Raw genomic sequence first — 18,764 nt, forward strand, 5'->3', positions numbered from 1 at the left:
AATCTCCTTCATTGTATTAACTCAATTTTTCCAATTTCAAGGCAACCAAGGTACTTATTTTTTAAGTTAAATCAACAATATGTTTTTACAGTGTATCATTCTTCCAAACATCATCTTTCCTGTTCAGCAGAAGAAAGAAATTCATAGGTTTGGAACAAACCAGACTAGGTTCAGACTGATCTTTTTTTGGGGGGGAAGATCCCTTTAATTATTTTTTAAAACAAAACACCCAAATATTTTGTGATACATGTGTAATATGAGATGATGACCGTGTGTTTTATGTTTGTGTTGTGCGTCCCTGACCAAAATTGCTCGTGCACCCATAGTGTTGCTATGGTTACCACGAATTCTGTTCTCGTGCGTCTATTTTACTGCTTGGTGACAATATGCGCCCTGTGTGACTAACTTGTGATCTAACTTTCCTGCTTACGAAAATATAAGGAACTCAAATTGAAACGTGGTTATTATTGGCACCCTGTAATTGGCCTACCTTCTACCATAAACAAGTTAAATAAAGTTGTTCATTGTATCCATGTGCAATCGTTCCCCGTCCGTTAGATAGAGCTGTTAGTCAATCAGCCCGCATGCCAGAGCAGAGCACCGCTACACCTGCCGGTATCAACGGATCACAGCAGGGCTACAACTGCACTCAAGTGAGGGAGTACGGCAAAATAAAGCGGCAAAGTGTCCACAGTTCCTTCTTCAAATCATCTACGGCTATAGGCATGGATGAGTCTGTTTAACAGCAAGGGAACCGGATAATCAAACTGAGCTCGCTGTGTTTATACACAGGTAACGGATAGCTACACACCACAAACCCGACTGCCCGCGACCCTAAAAGCCATTACGGAGGAAATAGTTGCGTTTGTTATGATGTGAAAGCCTCGTTTAGGTAAGACTGAATCATCATACTGAAATACTCTTCCAGTGTGAGGTGATTGTTTGGCTGTTGACTGCTTTTATTACGGCATGTCACGTAAGATTTAACCAGATTTAACAATAGATCCTCTATCCGGGTGCGTCTTATCTATAAATGGATCTGTTCTCATGCACGGACAGTTTTGTTATAGTGTTAATTAAGCGTGCTCGGGTTGTTGTTTCTTGTGTACTCTGCTGGTGAATCGTTGAACGTGCGCACTTTGTATTTAGTCGTGATTTTATTGACGAATGTGAGAGAAAGTTTGGTGGTAGTCTGCTGTTAAAGTACACGCAGTTTAATCACATGCGCTGTTGTCATAAAGACACGCTGAGTATTTCCAGTCTCATCGAAACATTTGAGCTCGCGCTTGTAAATTGTCTGGGGGGAAATGAAGCTGGGTGGCTGTGGTGGAAAACGTACGGCTAATCTGTGAATATAGTCTTGCCTCGGATGTGTGTGCTGAGATTAGGTGGTTAAAAGCAGGTGTGTGCGTCCAGCGTCTTTGTATTTGCCCGTTAGCTTCGGCTCAAGCCCGTCACCCCATCATCCTATTTGCACAAGGGCGGATATAATCCAGCAGCAGCTGCCACCTGCCTGGAGTCACGCCTCCGATCAATGGCAAGCAATGCTTTCATTCTCCTGTCTGTCTGCTTACATTATTCTGTCTGCCAGATCGGGCTCTATGGTTTATTTATTTATTTATTTTTTACTTTATTATGTCTCTCATTGCAATCTTCCAGTCATTTCTTTATGTAGTCATTGGATTATCTTTTAATCCCCCAGCATTCATATATAAAATTAAATCTATATACACCGTAACTAATAATATTAAATCCCAAATGCATGCATGCATACATTATTCTGGTCCTCTAAATGAATTCATTGATTTGCTTTCCAAGAGTGCTACCTGGGATGTTTTAAAGGGTTTGTTCACCCAAAAATGAAAAGTCTATAATTAATTACTTGCACTCATGTCTTTCGATCGATACCATTTAGACGTTTGTTCATCTTCAGAACACGTAAAGATCTTTTTTGATGAATTCTGAGAGCTTTCTTTACTCTCCATTGACAGCTACGAAACTACCACTTTGATGCTTCAAAAAGTCCATAAGAGATAGTAAAACTAATCCATATACACTCACCTAAAGGATTATTAGGAGGAACACCATACTAATACTGTGTTTGACCCCCTTTCGCCTTCAGAACTGCCTTAATTCTACGTGGCATTGATTCAACAAGGTGCTGAAAGCATTCTTTAGAAATGTTGGCCCATATTGATAGGATAGCATCTTGCAGTTGATGGAGATTTGTGGGATGCACATCCAGGGCACGAAGCTCCCGTTCCACCCCATCATGAAGATGCTCTATTGGGTTGAGATCTGGTGACTGTGGGGGCCATTTTAGTACAGTAAACTCATTGTCATGTTCAAGAAACCAATTTGAAATGATTCGAGCTTTGTGACATGGTGCATTATCCAAGTAACCATCAGAGGATGGGTATGGCGTCCATAAAGGGATGGACATGGTCAGAAACAATGCTCAGGTAGGCTGTGGCATTTAAACAATGCCCAATTGGCACTAAGGGGCGTAAAGTGTGCCAAGAAAACATCCCCCACACCATTACACCACCACCACCACCAGCCTGCACACACTCATTCTGTTTATGCCAAATTCTGACTCTACCATCTGAGTGTCTCAACAGAAATTGAGATTCGTCAGACCAGGCAACATTTTTCCAGTCTTCAACTGTCCAATTTTAGTGAGCCCTTAAATTGTAGTCTATTTTTTCCAATTTGTAGAGGAGATGAGTGGTACCCTGTGGGGTCTTCTGCTGTTGTAACCCATCCGCCTCAAGGTTGTGCGTGTTGTGGCTTCACAAATGTTTTGCTGCATACCTTGGTTGTAACGCGTGGTTATTTCAGTCAAAGTTGCTCTTCAATCTCATCGAATCAGTCGGCCCTATTGACCAGGACCACACCCCTAAATGCATTGAAGCAACTGCCATGTGATTGGTTGATTAAATAATTGCATTAATGAGAAATTGAACAGCTGTTCCTAATAATCCTTTAGGTGAGTGTATAAATTTAGCGGTTTAGTACAAATTTTCTGTTGGACAACTTGGCCTTCACATGTCCCTTTCACTTTCTTGAGAAACCTCAAACGTGCTGCCTAACACGAGAATGAACTTCATTGGTTCTCAAACGTCAAGCGAACATGCATGAGCTTACGTTTACCACAACTGATGTGTGAGTTGATGAATGTTTACTTGTGAATAAAAGCCTAAATTAAATCTGTTCACTATATAAATGGATCGTGTCTCTTCAGAACATTTGGTCTAAACCTTCATTAGTTTACAATCTCTTTATGAACTTTTTGAAAAGAAAGTGCTCAGATTTCATTAAAAAATATTTTAATTTCTGTTCCAAAGATGAACGAAAGTCTTAGAGGTTTGGAATGACATGAGGGTGAACTAACCGTTTATTTCACACTGGTTATTTTTGTTCACAGCAGTTCAGACCACAATATGTGAGCATTGCGAATAGAACACTGTACTATTAGGTTGCTAGTAAGCTTGCATATTTCTATTTACCAAAGTACTGGTTTTGGATGTCACTACTGCTATAATTTTAGTGTTCATGCTGCTAAAAATTAACATTGTGATTTGTATATTTGTTGCGTTAGTACGTAATACATTTTATCAAATAGAGTAAGATTGGGCTTTATGCCACTGCAGCCAATCACAACAGACTGGGCCGTCTGGCCAATCAGAGCACAGTCAGCTCGAACGGTGGAACGGAGGGGTTTGGGAATCGTTTCAGACTCTTTGAGAAATGAGGTGATGTGCAATATACATTATGAGAAAATTAAAGTGTTTGGAGTCATGTAATTCTATTTTAGGAGACCTTCAAAATCAAAATAGCATTAGGACACTTTAATAATAGGCTACTTTTTTTCATAAACAGTTATTGTTAATACAATTATTTAAAATTATATCGTCAGATTTCCAAATGCAGTTCAAAATGTATTTCAAAATGCAGTTGTTGACATGGATCATTTGTACATGTATTTATATATTCCAGAATCCAGATCCTGGTTTATATTTGTTTATATATTCTATCTCCCACTTTTCTTTGATTTTATGTAAATGTACACCATTCATTTCCTCCAGTTTTATATATTTGTCCAATTACATCTTCAAATTCATGATTTTTATTTACGTTTGTTTTGGTTTGAATATTGCTTAAAACATTTGGGTTCACTTTATTTAAACACTCTTGCTATTATCACCTGCAGAGCCAAGGCTAAATTCATTTTCGTTTCAGAGCATTATTATCCGTCTGTTTAAGAAATGATAATTGTCACAACCAGGGAAAAACAACTATTATGGGCTTTTGATTGCACATTATGACAGGAGGACGTCAAGCGAGGAGTTTAACACCTTTATTTGTTGACAGACGTTTGTTCGCACTCTTTTGCATAAAACTAATTCATTGAGAACGCTCTATGAAAGATGATATGTCAGGTAACTAAACATGCTTTTAAATTGGTGACATCTAAATGAACCTAAATATTCTGCCATTATTTACTCACCCTCAAGTCTTTAGAAACCCATTTCTTTCTTCCCCGGAAGACAAAGGGAGTTATTTATAGCAAAATGTCCTTCTGCTTTCTTCCATATAATGAAAGTAAACTTTAGCCACAGCTGTTTCTAAAATAAAATTATTGTATGGCTTTAGAAGACTTGAAAAATAGCATGCCATAATTTTAATGCTATTTTAAAGGTTTATAATCCTATTTTGTTTTGGAGGTCTCCTAAAATCAATTTATATGCATCAAAGGTAAAAAAAAAAAAACACTTACATTTTCTGATGATATACATTGATCCTCATTTCTCAGAGTCTGAAACTGGTTTGTTTGAATATTCAGTCTCTCCAAACCCCTCCCCCTTTCTGAGAGCCTACTTTGCTCTGATTGGTCAAATGGCCCAGTCCATTGTGCTTTGTTGACCGTTATCTGAATTTCGGCTCTGGAAGCTTCCTCTGCGTTTGTTACACAGTGAAATTAATGATATAAATGATGATATAAATTCAAGTCCTAATCCTTTGGAAATACATGCAAAGTGGATTTGGAGCGTTGAAAACAGTTCGTTCACAAGCAGGCGTTGATTTTGCAAATTTGTAACGTTTCATAGGTATTTTACAGGAAGTGGGACTAAACTCGTTTCGGCAGTTCAGAATCAATTCTTTACTTTATTTGTTGTGCTCTTTTATCTTTAAAACTTTGCCGACCCTTTACCTTCACAAACAGCCAGCCGTATTAAACACTGCATTATAGGGGCCTTTTTAAAATTACTGGCTTTTTAAATTGTATTATATTGTTGTCTGAGGTCAACTCATGACGTTCGCTTGGTTTTTGCATTCAAAAACATCAAAATGAATAGGTAATAGGCTATTTTCTACCCTAGTTTTGAGCCTAGTCTAGTTTTTATGGATGTCTCACACTCAAGACTTGGAAGTAAATGCCCACTGCTGTGAGTGGATAACAGTTTTGCATATTATAATGAGTTTCAACTCACTCGTCGGTTCACGTGGGGGAAATTGTTTTGAAAACGTCCAATGTTGTAAAATGGCAACCGGAATGATTCGCCCATACATGTTCGACCCAGAGTCCGTGTGTTGCACCATTCCTGTTGGATCCAATATAGACGGCACAGCAGCGTTCTTTAATCTTAATCGGTCTGCAAATCCAATCTTGTTTACAAAACAATCCTCAGTGAAATGAAGCAAACAGATGGACAATATTTTACCTCATCAGCTGGAACGTCATGAAAAATAGTTTATCCATGTAGTCCTATTGGAATCCAGAGGAAGCTTATGCAGCGACTGTCTTCTTCACAGCCAGGCACTGCACAATATTCTGTATTGCTCGGTAGCTTGATCTGGTTTGTCATCACGAGGTAGGCCTATGTTATTTAGATATGCGCAAATCCGTGGGCGGGGCTAAACCGGCCTCATTGCGGGGGTGGTGTTTTATCCTCTTTGACGTCATAGTTGCCCACTTTGAAAAACGAGTCGTTTGCCGAGCCTGGTGTCAATGAAAGCTTTTATTGGACTAACAATGACGTTTTCGGTTCTGAAACTTAGGATATTCTTATAATATATGATGACCTCTTAGATGTCAAAAGCTCAAGGAAAATTTGATTTCTCAGTTCATCACCCCTTTAATTTTGGAGGGAATTAACGCATTAATGTAACGACTGCACATTTTCACTTTTTAAGTTTTTGTTTAGCAAATGAGTCATCCGACCAACTAAAATGCTTTCTTTCAATGCGTCAAAATGAATTGTGTCTTAAAGTTTTGGCAGTTTGTGAATGGACACTGCGGGAAGTCGTCTACCCTGTTCCGTTTCTGAACCTGAAGAAGGCTGAAATATAATTTCCCTGTCAAATCCGGAGCTTTTAAAAGCAGCTCATTTAGAGCTTTCTAGATCAATAGCAGTAATCCTGTAAGATAATGTGAAGGTTCCCTCAGCAACAAAATGCTTACAATAATCAGCTTTCCCTTTGTGTGGTGCTGCTGTATTCTGTGGACTTTGTCAAGGGGTTGACAGTATAATTGAAGCGGATTGTGTTAATCAAGTAAAAGAATGACTTTTGCCATTATGGAACGTTAAGAGATATCTGATTTGCTGCAGAAATTATTGATCTGTGATAAGAATAGTTCTTGATTGCTGCTGTTAAGATGACTTATACTGCGAAGAACTCAAATTAGCCTTGGTAAATGGCAGTGCTTTCAAGAACCTAAGTTTGTGGTCTAACTTATGCTTTTATATAGTTATAATAGTGTGTGTGGGGTGGGGTTGTGTGCTATTTTAGTAGCTGATTATATTATAAAATGTTGTTTTAATAAAAATCTATGATATTCTATTTTAGCAAAGTTGTAAGAGAATGTAACTGTAAAACATATTAACATTTTATGCTTTATTTTATATTTATATAATTTATTTGAGTTCTTTACAACTGATTCAATCTTATTCAGTGTTTGATCATTATCATTGCCTTTAGTCTTCTGTCATATTACAGCAAAACCGTGCGAGTGTGTGTGTGTGTTATTGCGATTATAAGCATGACATGGTGCAGTCAGGCTTGAAACGAATCTGAGCCATGCTACTGTGATTATACCTTCAGCTGAAGTGTAGGCTGACCAATGGGAACAATGAACTGAAACTACCCATTTCATGATGATTACTGCGATGGTGGAAAAAACAACTGGAAGCTTAAAATCAATTATGCATGAAAATGCTGTCATCCACCCAGCTTGTGATTCACCACCTAGTGCTTTATAAGGAAACATCCAAACAATTCTTAATCAACCCTATCGATTCTAAAAGGTTTTGTAGATGATGGGATAATTCTGCTGAATCTGTATGACTTTCTTTCTTGCATGGAGAACAAAAGGAGATATTTAGCAGAATGTCAAAGCTGCACTTTTCCAATAAATGTAGATGCAGAACAGGGACCGCGCTTTGGCTAGATAATTCCTTTTGTGCCCTATGCGAGGAAGAGGAAAGATGGCAGGATTTTCATTATAGAAGTGAACTCTAGCTTTAATATGATCTGGGCCCCTAGATAAGAATTACGCTGTAATCAATCTCAAACCAAAGCAAGCCGAGAGGGTAGAGCACAGAGATCTGAATCAAAGCAATTGGAGAATATTAGAGCAGGGAACAACACAAGCTTTTAATGTGAAATGAAAGCTAAATGTTCTTTGTACTGATTGATTTTTAATGTTCCCAACCAACACCCAGCATTTTCTTCACTTTCTGGCATTTTATGAACCGTTTTTATACGTGGGCAACACTTTTTTGTCAGTCTATCCCGATATTGTCAATTGCTTGTTTGAAATTTCATATCGCCGATCTGTGTATTAAATGTTTTAGAAGTGAACAGCAGGAATTACTAAGCAAGTTCTTTGGCTTTTCTTCTCAATCTTTCACTTTACTCAGTCATTGTGTTTGTAAGGGTTGCCCGATCTACACCCTCAGTCTCTCAGAACTAATCTTCTTTTGAATGCCAGCTGGCCATTGATCTGTATATACCCTCAAATCTATATCTCAGGTCTTTCGGGGGCTTTTTTCTCAGTCTCTTTGTATTTAACCTGCCTTATTTCAAATGCCTCAACAAAGTGAATAATGCTCATTGACCACAGAGGGTTTTTTTTTTGTATTCTTATGAAGATCTATGCTGTTATGTAGTTGTACAGCTTGACATTTTCTTCACATTTCACATTAAATTAGTAAGATTTGTTTGAATTTAAGCTTTTTTTGTGTGTGTGTGCTAACTTGTAAGAGTTGAACCTTAACTGGACTGACTGTGATCTCTCTCGTTTTCAGATGAAAGAGAAGATGTTCAAAAGAAAACCTTCACGAAATGGATAAACTCACAGTTTGCTAAGGTAATGTGACTTGAGTCTTGTTTTTATCATGTGTTGAAATAACACTGAATCACCTTTAACGGCGAGTAAAAATGCTTCTATCAATTGTTTTTAACTGACCGATTTTACACGATCTTTATATTGTGATTTTCTGAGAAATCTTCATTGTTTTCTGTTGTTGCAGTCTGGAAAAGTGTGTTATAGCTGTATAAACTGAAATGCTGCTATTCATCCACCTACTATATGGTGGGTGGGTGGATGAGGAGACATACGGTTGACAAGCTTGATATCAAGGTTAAAAGTTAAGATCCACACTTGCACATAGTCTTGATCTTAAGGTTAAATTTTAAGATTCACACGCGCATTAAGTCTTGTCACTAACCTTCATCTGTCAGGATGTGAACGCTTTAGATTTGTTTGTTTGACGTTTCACGCTTCCAGAAAGGCATTTCAAAACAGAAGAGGTTTTTGCATTCTCTTTGTAACTCTGTTAGCATCGTTTTACAGTATGTTAACAGAGGAAGGACATCAGCTCTTTGTCCTTCAAACTAAGAGAGAAGTGTTTGCTTCAAGGCAGAGCTGTGTTTTTCCACTCAAATAACCAAAACTAAAGGTCTTATCTTGTCATTCTCCTTTATTTTGGATAATATACACTCACAAATACTCCACTTTAAATACTTTTAGATAAATGTGAACATATCCCTATCCCATAGCCTTATATTTTATATTTGTCTTATTCAATGCCAATGTGAATGCTAAGCGGACCAGGGCTAAATGTTTTTGTTTTTTTTTTTTGGCCTGGACCAATCAAACCAAGTATAATCACATCCTAAAGGCTTAAATACATGTTCCCAAAGACCCTTAGCCTTCATTTTCTACACTTTCTGTTTATTCTCTAGACAAGACGACCCCCTGTTGATGACCTCTTTACCGATCTGTGTGATGGCCGACGTCTTCTTGAACTCCTGGAGGTTCTGGTTGGCCATGAACTAGTAGGTCCAAGATACATTGTCCTTACAGGAATAGTTCATGCTAAAAGAACACTTTTCTGTCATAATTTACTCATGAATACAAAAGGAGAAATTTTGAGGATCGTCGTGGTAGTTCTTTTTCCCATGCAATTGCAATGAATGGGCAATGTAGCATTGACTAAAAGATAATTTGTCTAATTTTTATGTGTAATATAGAACATTTTGGGGATGATTGAAATCGGCATGACTCAAAAGGTGGGATAGGCTTTTCTTCCCTATTGCGATGTACTATATCCGAGTGAAACTGCTGCTTGAACAAGAAAAAATGTAGGGCAGGACTTGATTTCGTCTGTCTGGAATTGATTGGATTGGTTTGGTTTGCTATAGTGGGAATGCATTGACGTCACTTTCCCGCCGGAACAAGAACAACCCCCTCAGCCTGATTGAGTGGCAAAAGATCTGCTTCGTGACTGGATTTAATAGGGGAAACTGCGAAAATGCGACTAAAACGAACAATTTTATCAATTTAAACTAAATATTGGACTCAATATAGTGTTCCTTAAAACTCACTAAAGATCCAGTGATCCATGGATATTGACATGCAGCCAGGAATCGTGTTGCCTGACATAATTATGTTTGCCTGATTTCGATACCGGGGAAAAAAAAGCAATATAGACCTAAACACAAAGCGAATTTGCCTGTGAGCACTTTATATAAATACAATATAGGTAGGTCTAAATCTGGGTGATCACTTATTTCAGCGTTATATATATATAGCCTATATATATATATGTCATATCGTCCAGCCCTAAAACGTTATCGTTTTTTTTTTTTTTTGTCAGTGTTTATTAAAAAACATCCAATAATGCAGAAAATGCAATGATAAATATTTAATTGATGAGTTGTTAATATACAGTATATATATAACAATAGAAAATATATGGGTATGGTTTTACACCTAAATTCAGCATACTGACACAAAATGATAACTGCAAATCCACCTTTCGCTGACTAGTCCAGTTGTTTCTGTGAATTGCAGCGATCCATTTGCTCCTCTTTCTATAGCAGTCTGTAAAAATACACCTCAGATTTTTTGTCAAATCTTGTACAGTAAATCGCAAAGCTCTTTCCCACTTTATATGTGTTTTTTTTTTTGTGTGGAATTCACGCTGAAAACATACAAACAGATGAAGTTTGGACCGACGAAAAGAGGTAGTCTCGATCTGGATCAAACTGAACAAGGTTTGGTTCGTTTCTGGTGTGTAAGCATTTCTGTATGGTTCGGACTTTCAGACATTTACAGGAAGTTCTGGTGGTTCTCAAAAAGCCGGAAAAAAAACAGAAGGTGGCAGGAGAAATGAGCCGTGGTAGCACATGGGGAGATGAGGAGATGAGGTTTTTAATTGAAGTATGGTCTGATGACATAATGAGAAGTCAACTTGCACTCTTCTCCTCCTTTCTTGCCGACGACGATAAAATGTTCGCACGACAAGGACGTTCATTTGGCGAATTTGAACTAGCCTTGTGTATAGTTGGTGCTGCTGCAGATAATTATGGCATAAAAATAACAACATAGTTGGAACAATACATTGAAACACGCTGACGTCAGACGCACGTCCATTTACTAAACCAATCAATGTCATTATAGATGATGATGACAGGACGTGAGTATGTGGCGTAAAGTTCTCTAGTGCGCTCGCGTTATTGCAGTGTGAAACCAAACCAAAACTTTCTGAAAGTATAAAATGTATCAAAACATGAACTTTGGTTTGGACCTTGGTGCAGACTTTCTGGTGTGAAAACGCCCTTTGAAACAACTTTTATAGGACAGTTCATTCCAGGTTTTGTTGTTCATTTGAAATATGTTATTTAAGGCGAGACACTACAGTTGAATAGGGTATTTTTTAACTAGCAGGTATCACCATGAAACTTTCCCAGTTGATTACCTACATTAAGAGGAGAAAAAGTTTTCTGTAATTTAAATATGCAAATGAAGCATTATCTAATTAAATATGCACTAATTTGCATGTATTTTAAAAAACAAAATCTGAGTATTGATAAAGCCAGGTTCAAAATTCTTTTTTCATTGTGTTCACATATTGGATGAGAAAAAAATTACAGAGGGATTTATGGTTATCTATTTTTGTTATCCTGTAAATCAGAATATACTGCCAATTGCCTTAAATGATTTTCGCCATGTTTTTTGGAATAAAATGTTATATAAATCAGGCTATGAATAATATATTTACAAATCCCTCTGTAAATGTTTTCATAATATAACTAGGTACAAGACTGGAAAGTTTGGTGTATATAGGCTCTACTGAAGTGGAGATTTTGGACTTGGCGTATGAGAGAAAAGTCATTTTGAGAAAACTGGCATTTAGTTTTACCATCAGCCAATGAGATCGCACATTTAGAGTTAAACCCCCCATTTACTTTAACGATTGGTTGAACTGATAAAAAGGAAATGACCATATTTGGATCTGACAGCGTTGTACAGGAGAAAGACGGCTTTCTAACTGTGTGTGAGCAGCAGGATGATTTATAACAACAACTTTTGAATTTTAAATTTATGAAAAATAAAGACCTAAATGTGTATTTCTGACTTTTTTTCACCACAAGTCTGAAAGAAGACATGTTATTGAAGAGAAATATCACAAAATCTCAAAATTGACCAGTGAAAAAAACACACAAAAAAAACATAGGTTTTTACCTGCCGTGTCTCGCCTTAATTGTGAGTTCAGCAAGCAGTTTTTGAGATTTCAGGATTTATAAATATTCCATATATTCCTTGAAAGGGACTTTGCTTTAAGAACATTTTTTTTGTTGGTTATGCGTGTATGTGTTGTATGCAATTACCGTGACATTGACTGTTCTGGGCATAACGACCACCCCTTCATTAGGGAGAAAATGATGACAGAACTTTCATATTTGGGTGAGCTATCCCTTTAATAGTCTCTACTGGGTTATATTCTGAGACACGTTTCATTTGTTCTATTTTTATCAAAGAAAAATTCTGCTGGTTTCAAAGCATTTGGACAAGGATGAGTGCGTAACTGGTTGAATTCATTTGCAATGGATGCTCTAAGTTCAGTTCTGATATATTCCCCATTTGCAGGTTAAAGAACGTGGTTTCACTCGAGTGCACTCCCTCAACAATGTTAACAGGGCCCTGCAGATCCTTCAGAAGAACAATGTGAGTTAATTGGTTCAACTGGCTGTTTTACCATTCACAGCTCTTGGAATTGTTTCGCTTGAGCTTTTTCAATAAATGCGAGACCAAATTATGCAGAAGCAAAATTTACAGTTGCATAAGTTAATGGCAATTATCCATTTCTCTGATACAAAAGCTGCTTTGCTCGATAAAACTTAGTGAAACATCCAGGCAGCTTGAAAATGGGTTTGAAGAACCAAATAAAAGCCAAGATTGCAAATTATAAGGTCTGGTTGAAGTATTTTCCAGCAAATATCAAACTGTTGATATCTAAAACTATCTCTGATCCATATCTTGTTTAAAATCCACATAAAATCAAAAGTGACCCTGTTTACTTTCTTAATACATGCTCCTGGTGGAATTATGTGCAGTCTTGAATTCTTATTTCTCCATTTCTAGGTTGATCTTGTGAACATCGGAGGAGCTGACATTGTAGATGGGAATCATAAACTGACCCTGGGACTCATCTGGAGCATCATTCTCCACTGGCAGGTATGAGAGTTCAATACAGTGAAATCAGACCCACAATCTTTCTGGTTAGCCTTCAAGGGCAGTAGCAAGGGTCTTTATCATCCGTTATGTTGGTCGATCAAAGATTTTATATGTAGCACATTTGCAATGGACTGTCATGTGGCTTATCTGTACAGGAACTCGTTTCCTCTGTGTTTTTTCTGTTCATCTGATAAGGTGGCACTACTGTGGTTTATGTTCAGAGCTATTGATGTCCTCTTCCCTAGGCTTATGTTGGCAGTGGTTATTGCCATAAAGGCCTTTAAGACTCATTAATGTTTCAGCATTGATATTGATTTAAATGGCAGTATCGCTGTACAGTGATAAAATTACAGTGCTAAATGATTACAATATATATGTATATATTATGGTGTTGACTGATTACCATATTCATGTACCTTCAAATTTACATCAGATTACCGTGGTGTTATAATAGTACATCTCCAAAAACGTGCTAATCTTAGATTTACAAGACCGTTCAAAATGTTGCAGCCATTAAGGTTTTTTTGTTGTTGCAAGGTGTTTTACATTGATCAAAAGTGACAGTAAAGTAGTAAAAAATAGGGTTGTCAAAAGATTAATTACGATTAATCGCATCCAAAATAAAATTTTCTGTTTACATAATATATGTGGGTGCACTGTGTATAATTATTTTATATATGCTTGTATATATTTAAGAAATATTGTCATGTATATACTGTCTATAGATTTATATATATAAAAATAAATATTTTATATGTAAATAGTATTTTTTTCTTAAATATACATGCATATGTGTGTGTGTGTTTATATATATTCAAAATAATCATACACGGTGCACCCACATATATTATGTAAACACAACCTTTTATTTTGGATGCGATTAATCACGATTAATCGTTTGACAGCCCTAGTAAAAAATCATTTATTTTCCACATTGATAATAATAAGAAATCCGATCAGCATATTAGCATGATTTCTGAGGGATCATGTGATGTGACACTGTAAAATTCAGCTTTGCCATCACAGGAATAAATTACATTTGAAAAAATAGTGTAAAGTAGAAAAAGTTTATTTTAAATTTACTATATTAAATTTACCATTTCATAATATTACTGTTTTGACTATTTTTGATCAAGTAAATTCTGCCTTGCTGAGCGAGAGACTTTTCAAAATTGTACAGACCGCAAACTTTTAAATCGTAGTTTATACCATGGTATTTTTACTCCTAGGCATTTCAAATAATCACATGATATTACCGTGGGACACATTCAACCATGATATAACAATCATTCTTTGATATGTATCATGATACTGACTGATATATACCATATTCATACTATCTACTACTGTTGGGTGTTTGGAAATGTAATGAAATGTTATTACCAAGGTACCGTAGATGTCCAAAGTCCATGGTACTAAACATCACCATGTTACCATGTCCAAATAACATATTTTTTCAGTGTTATCACATCCTGTTAATAAAATTGTAATTATGAAGTCTGTTTCTAAATATCAGCTTTATCGTGTCATGTTTGCTATATTTGTCACTGCTCTGATAAATATGTATACATACTCTCCTTTTACCGCTCAGGTTAAGGATGTGATGAAAGATGTCATGGCAGACTTACAGCAGACCAACAGTGAAAAGATTCTGTTAAGTTGGGTCAGGCAGTCCACTAAAAACTACAGAGACATCGATGTGGTCAACTTCTCCAGCAGCTGGACGGATGGCTTTGCCTTCAATGCTCTCATCCACAGCCACAGGTGCTGTTATATTTTGAAAATCACAGAAATCACTGCTTTCTTGTCTAATGAAAATTAATGTTTTATATTCATTGGTCATAAACTGCATGGTTGAATACTAGCTTGGCCTGAAGCCATTTTTGAAGCTTATTGTTTTTCTATTTTTCCGTGTAATTCATTTGGGTAATGAGCCAGCTGTTTTGATCTGCTTTAAGCTATTTCAAGCATGTGCTCAGAAAAGTAAGTTATTAACTATCATTTTGTCAGGCCGGAGCTGTTTAACTGGAGTGTGGTGGAGCAAGAGGATAATGCCATTGAGAGACTGGATCACGCCTTCAACGTTGCGGAGAAGAGTTTGGGCATCGACCGACTGCTGGACCCTGAGGGTATGACCTCCTCCTTTCTTCTTCTTGTTCACATTAGCCTTTGAAGTTGTTCTGAGTAATACAGACAGGGTTTTTTTTAGATGAGAGGAAATGTCTTGTTACATCAACATCTAAAACAGAATTTCATCACATAATTTATGCCATGGGGGTTTAACTCATAGTTGAGGTTGTACCACTTATGTCTTGTTCTCTATTACAGGTGTAGTTCACTTTAAAAAAAAAATAAAATAAATAAATTATTTTGCTGATAATTTACTCACCCCCATGTCATCCAAGATGTTCATGTCTGTCTGTCTTCAGTTGAAAAGAAATTAAGGTTTTTGATGAAAAAAATACCATGATTTTTCTCCATATAATGTACTTCAATGGGAACCAAACGGTTCAAGGTCCAAAAGACAGTTTCAGGGCAAACTGTTCAAAGGGCTTTAAACGATTCCAGACGATGAATAAGGGTCTTATCAAGCAAAACGATTGCTCATTTAAAAAAACAAAAAAAAACAAAGTTTAAGTTTTATAAGCTCAAATGGTCGTCTTGCTCTGTTCTGTGATGTTTGTTCGTAACTCTCCTGTTCGAACTCGTTCATCAAAATGAACAAATCTTTTTCCAAGTCAATTCGTTCATTTCGTCCGTTGAATCAACCAAATGACATGAAACCTTTGGTGAGGCTATACAAGAACATTTAAAAAATTGTATCAACCCAAAACTTAAAAAAAAAAAATAGTATACATACAATCTATTTACACACATTATTTTAATTGGAAAGCAAATTTTTGCGCTGGTCTTCAACGTCTCACCTTTTTCTAATGAGTTTTTTCTAAGAAATTTGCATGGGAAACTTAAATTTCTTTTCTCCTTCACAGATGTTGCTACAACTCATCCTGATAAGAAATCCATCATTATGTATGTCACCTCCCTGTTCCAAGTGCTGCCCCATGGCGTGAGTATGGAGGCTATAAAAGAGGTGGAGACCCTCCCTCGAGCTACAGTAACCAAGGAGGAGCACATACTCTTTCAGACCCAACAGCGTTACTCCCAGCAGGTCAGAGGAACACACACTCATAAATACACAGAGTTTAGAACGGTGTGTTGTAATCATAATGCATGGACCCATTATCTCTGGCGCCACATACGTCTAATATGAAAGCATTAGACTCTGGTTTCAAAAAGGTTTTTAGACGTTCCCAGGATGTAGAATGCACATTTAGCTTGTCAACACACTTTGCCAGCTGACATTGAATTATGTTTTGCAATTTGTGATCTAATTTTGCCGCTCTGCATTCCAACGTCCTCATCGTCCTTCTCACTGCCATATCCAGCTCATCGCTCCATCACTCAACTCTGTTTCCAATCCATCTCTGTGGCTTTTGTTTTGCTTTTTTCAGTCGTTCTTGTCTTCTGTACCTCTCTTAGATCACAGTCAGTGTGGCTCAGAGTCATGTTCGCAGCCCGTCTCCCTCATATAAGCCTCGATTCAAAAGCTATGCCTTCACTCAAGCTGCCTACGTCAAGACGCCTGAACAGCAGAGGAAGTTTCTCACCGCACAGGTTTGTTTCTGTTGCCTGCTGTCTCCTCCTTGTTGCCGGGCATTGCAGCTGTGTCTACAACAACCTCCGACTGATATCAGTGGTGTCGCACTTCACTTCCTAAAGCTTGTCCCAAGTTATTGATTTGAATTTATGATTTTTGCCTTCCAGCCAATAAAACTGACAAAAAATTCCATAGATTTGCAATGAGGAAGGGACCTGAGGGAGTCTTGTTGGTGGGCTCTTTTGACTAAGTAAAGGAACAAGCCAAACTCAATGGCATAGCATTATGAACACCACTGTAAAAATCTAGTTTATCGTGCAGTATTAAAAAATACAAGCATTGTATGTGTGAATTTGTGTGTTCCTGAGACTTATCTACAAACATAATCTCTGTTTGACTAACTTCATGTTTCAACTCCCTGCTTTCAGATTTATCATAAATAATTGAACATGCACATGTATTTTAAGTTCCGTTAAAGAGGGGTAGAGGTAGGGTCACATTTGAGCATTTAAAATTTAATTTTACTTGAAAGTAACGCAATGGTTACTTTAAAGGCATACTCCACTTTTTTTTTTTTTTTTTTGGAAAAAGGCTCATTTTACCACTCCCCCAGAGTTAAACAGTTAGGTTTTACCGTTTTCGAATGAATTCAGCTTGTTTTTTGATATTTAGAAGAAAATCAGTAACCAGACATTTTCTGGTCTCATTGACTTCCATAGTATATTTTTTTTCCTACTATGGAAATCAATGAGACCAGAAACTGTCTGGTTACTGATATTCTTCTAAATATCAAAAAATCGGCTGAATACATCCGAAAACAGTAAAACCTAACTGTTTAACTCTGGGGTAGTGGTAAAATGAGCCTATTTGCAAAAAAAAGTGGAGTATCCTTTTAAGTAACTAGTTACTTTTAAAATTTGTAACTAAGTAACTAATTTAGTTACTTTTTGGAAGAAGTAACTAGTAACTGTAACTAATTACTTGTTAAAAGTAACTTGCCCAACACTGCATTTTGAATATGGAATTCTTACGAATTTCATTGGAAAATGTGAGTCATTCTTGTCTGTGCAAAAAGAGTGTTATTCAGTGTTGTTATTGTTAACTAAAAGTCAAAAAAAATAATTTTTGGTATTTGTAATACATTGGAAATAAAATATAAGTATTACATGAAAAACTTAATTAATGGCATATTAAGATGATTTTAAGAGAAGAATTTTGTTGAGTTAGGTGACAATGACACGCAAGCTTGATGTCGAAATGCCAAATCATTGCAGAGATACGGCCTCAGAGTTTGGGCATCATGTGATTAACTTTGTTGATGCGGTATACGAAAGCATATGTTTTATGTTTTGTCTATCGACATAAAATCCATACGTTTTTGCTGGCATTTTCTGATGATTAGACTCGAATTTTATAAAAATCTGACAAACTCGAGGAAGAGTTAAAAAAAAGTAGGTTTTAAGTAGTAAGAAAATAAAAACTGCGAACAGGAATTTCGTCCGACTATGGTAAAATTGGTATCTATGTTCTCGGCATGACCCATTAAATCTGTACAATAGGCTAGTTTAATCAAAAAGTTATTAGCCTTTTTGGAAAATTCATTATTACTTTGGACCACAAGGTGGCGCTATCTTGACTTGAATACCTTCAGGGCAACTTGCCAGTGACCGTTTCGTAACGATTTGCCAATGAGTTCGGCTAAACCATTCAAAAGTGTTTAAGCTTACATTTTTAACATCTCCTGACCACTAGGTGGCAGGAAAATTTCAAAATGGCAGGAAATTTTTCTTGATTGAAAATGATATAGGGATCAAATCTTCAAGGAATTGCCAAGGACTCATTGGAATCATATGTATACTGGTGCAAAACTCTCTGGTATTATGGATTGCTTCCAAAGCATTGCTATGTGGTTGCTAATATCTTCTTTAGGTTATCACTGTGGTGGTCTGGGTAGTTGCTAGGTAGTTAGTCACCCCAAAGATATTTTGGTCACCAAGATATGACTCAAGTCTCTCAGTCTATGAGTCTGTCAGTCTGTTTCATGGTCCATTAGGTGAAAACTGTAGGTTAAACATT

General features: G+C 36.7%; 1 protein-coding gene and 1 long non-coding RNA gene across 2 annotated transcripts in view; both read left to right on the plus strand.

The window, feature by feature from the left end:
• Positions 1-595: 595 nt before the first annotated feature.
• On the plus strand, positions 596-9,300 carry LOC148978760 (uncharacterized). Its single transcript, XR_016168919.1, has 3 exons — positions 596-892; positions 8,313-8,374; positions 9,253-9,300. It is a non-coding gene; the product is annotated as an uncharacterized LOC148978760 (long non-coding RNA).
• A 1,300-nt stretch (positions 9,301-10,600) lies between these two features.
• The window catches only part of LOC120463258 (dystrophin), a 49,486-nt gene continuing 41,322 nt past the window's right edge, over positions 10,601-18,764 (plus strand). The window contains exons 1-7 of the mRNA XM_089132829.1: positions 10,601-10,732; positions 12,443-12,520; positions 12,938-13,030; positions 14,622-14,794; positions 15,041-15,159; positions 16,021-16,199; positions 16,571-16,705. Coding sequence (XP_088988955.1) covers positions 10,601-10,732; positions 12,443-12,520; positions 12,938-13,030; positions 14,622-14,794; positions 15,041-15,159; positions 16,021-16,199; positions 16,571-16,705 — 909 coding nt within the window. The remainder of the gene's footprint in view (positions 10,733-12,442; positions 12,521-12,937; positions 13,031-14,621; positions 14,795-15,040; positions 15,160-16,020; positions 16,200-16,570; positions 16,706-18,764) is intronic.

Source organism: Pimephales promelas, chromosome 6, assembly GCF_988280905.1.
Source record: "Pimephales promelas chromosome 6, fPimPro1.hap1.1, whole genome shotgun sequence".
Taxonomy (NCBI): domain Eukaryota; kingdom Metazoa; phylum Chordata; class Actinopteri; order Cypriniformes; family Leuciscidae; genus Pimephales; species Pimephales promelas.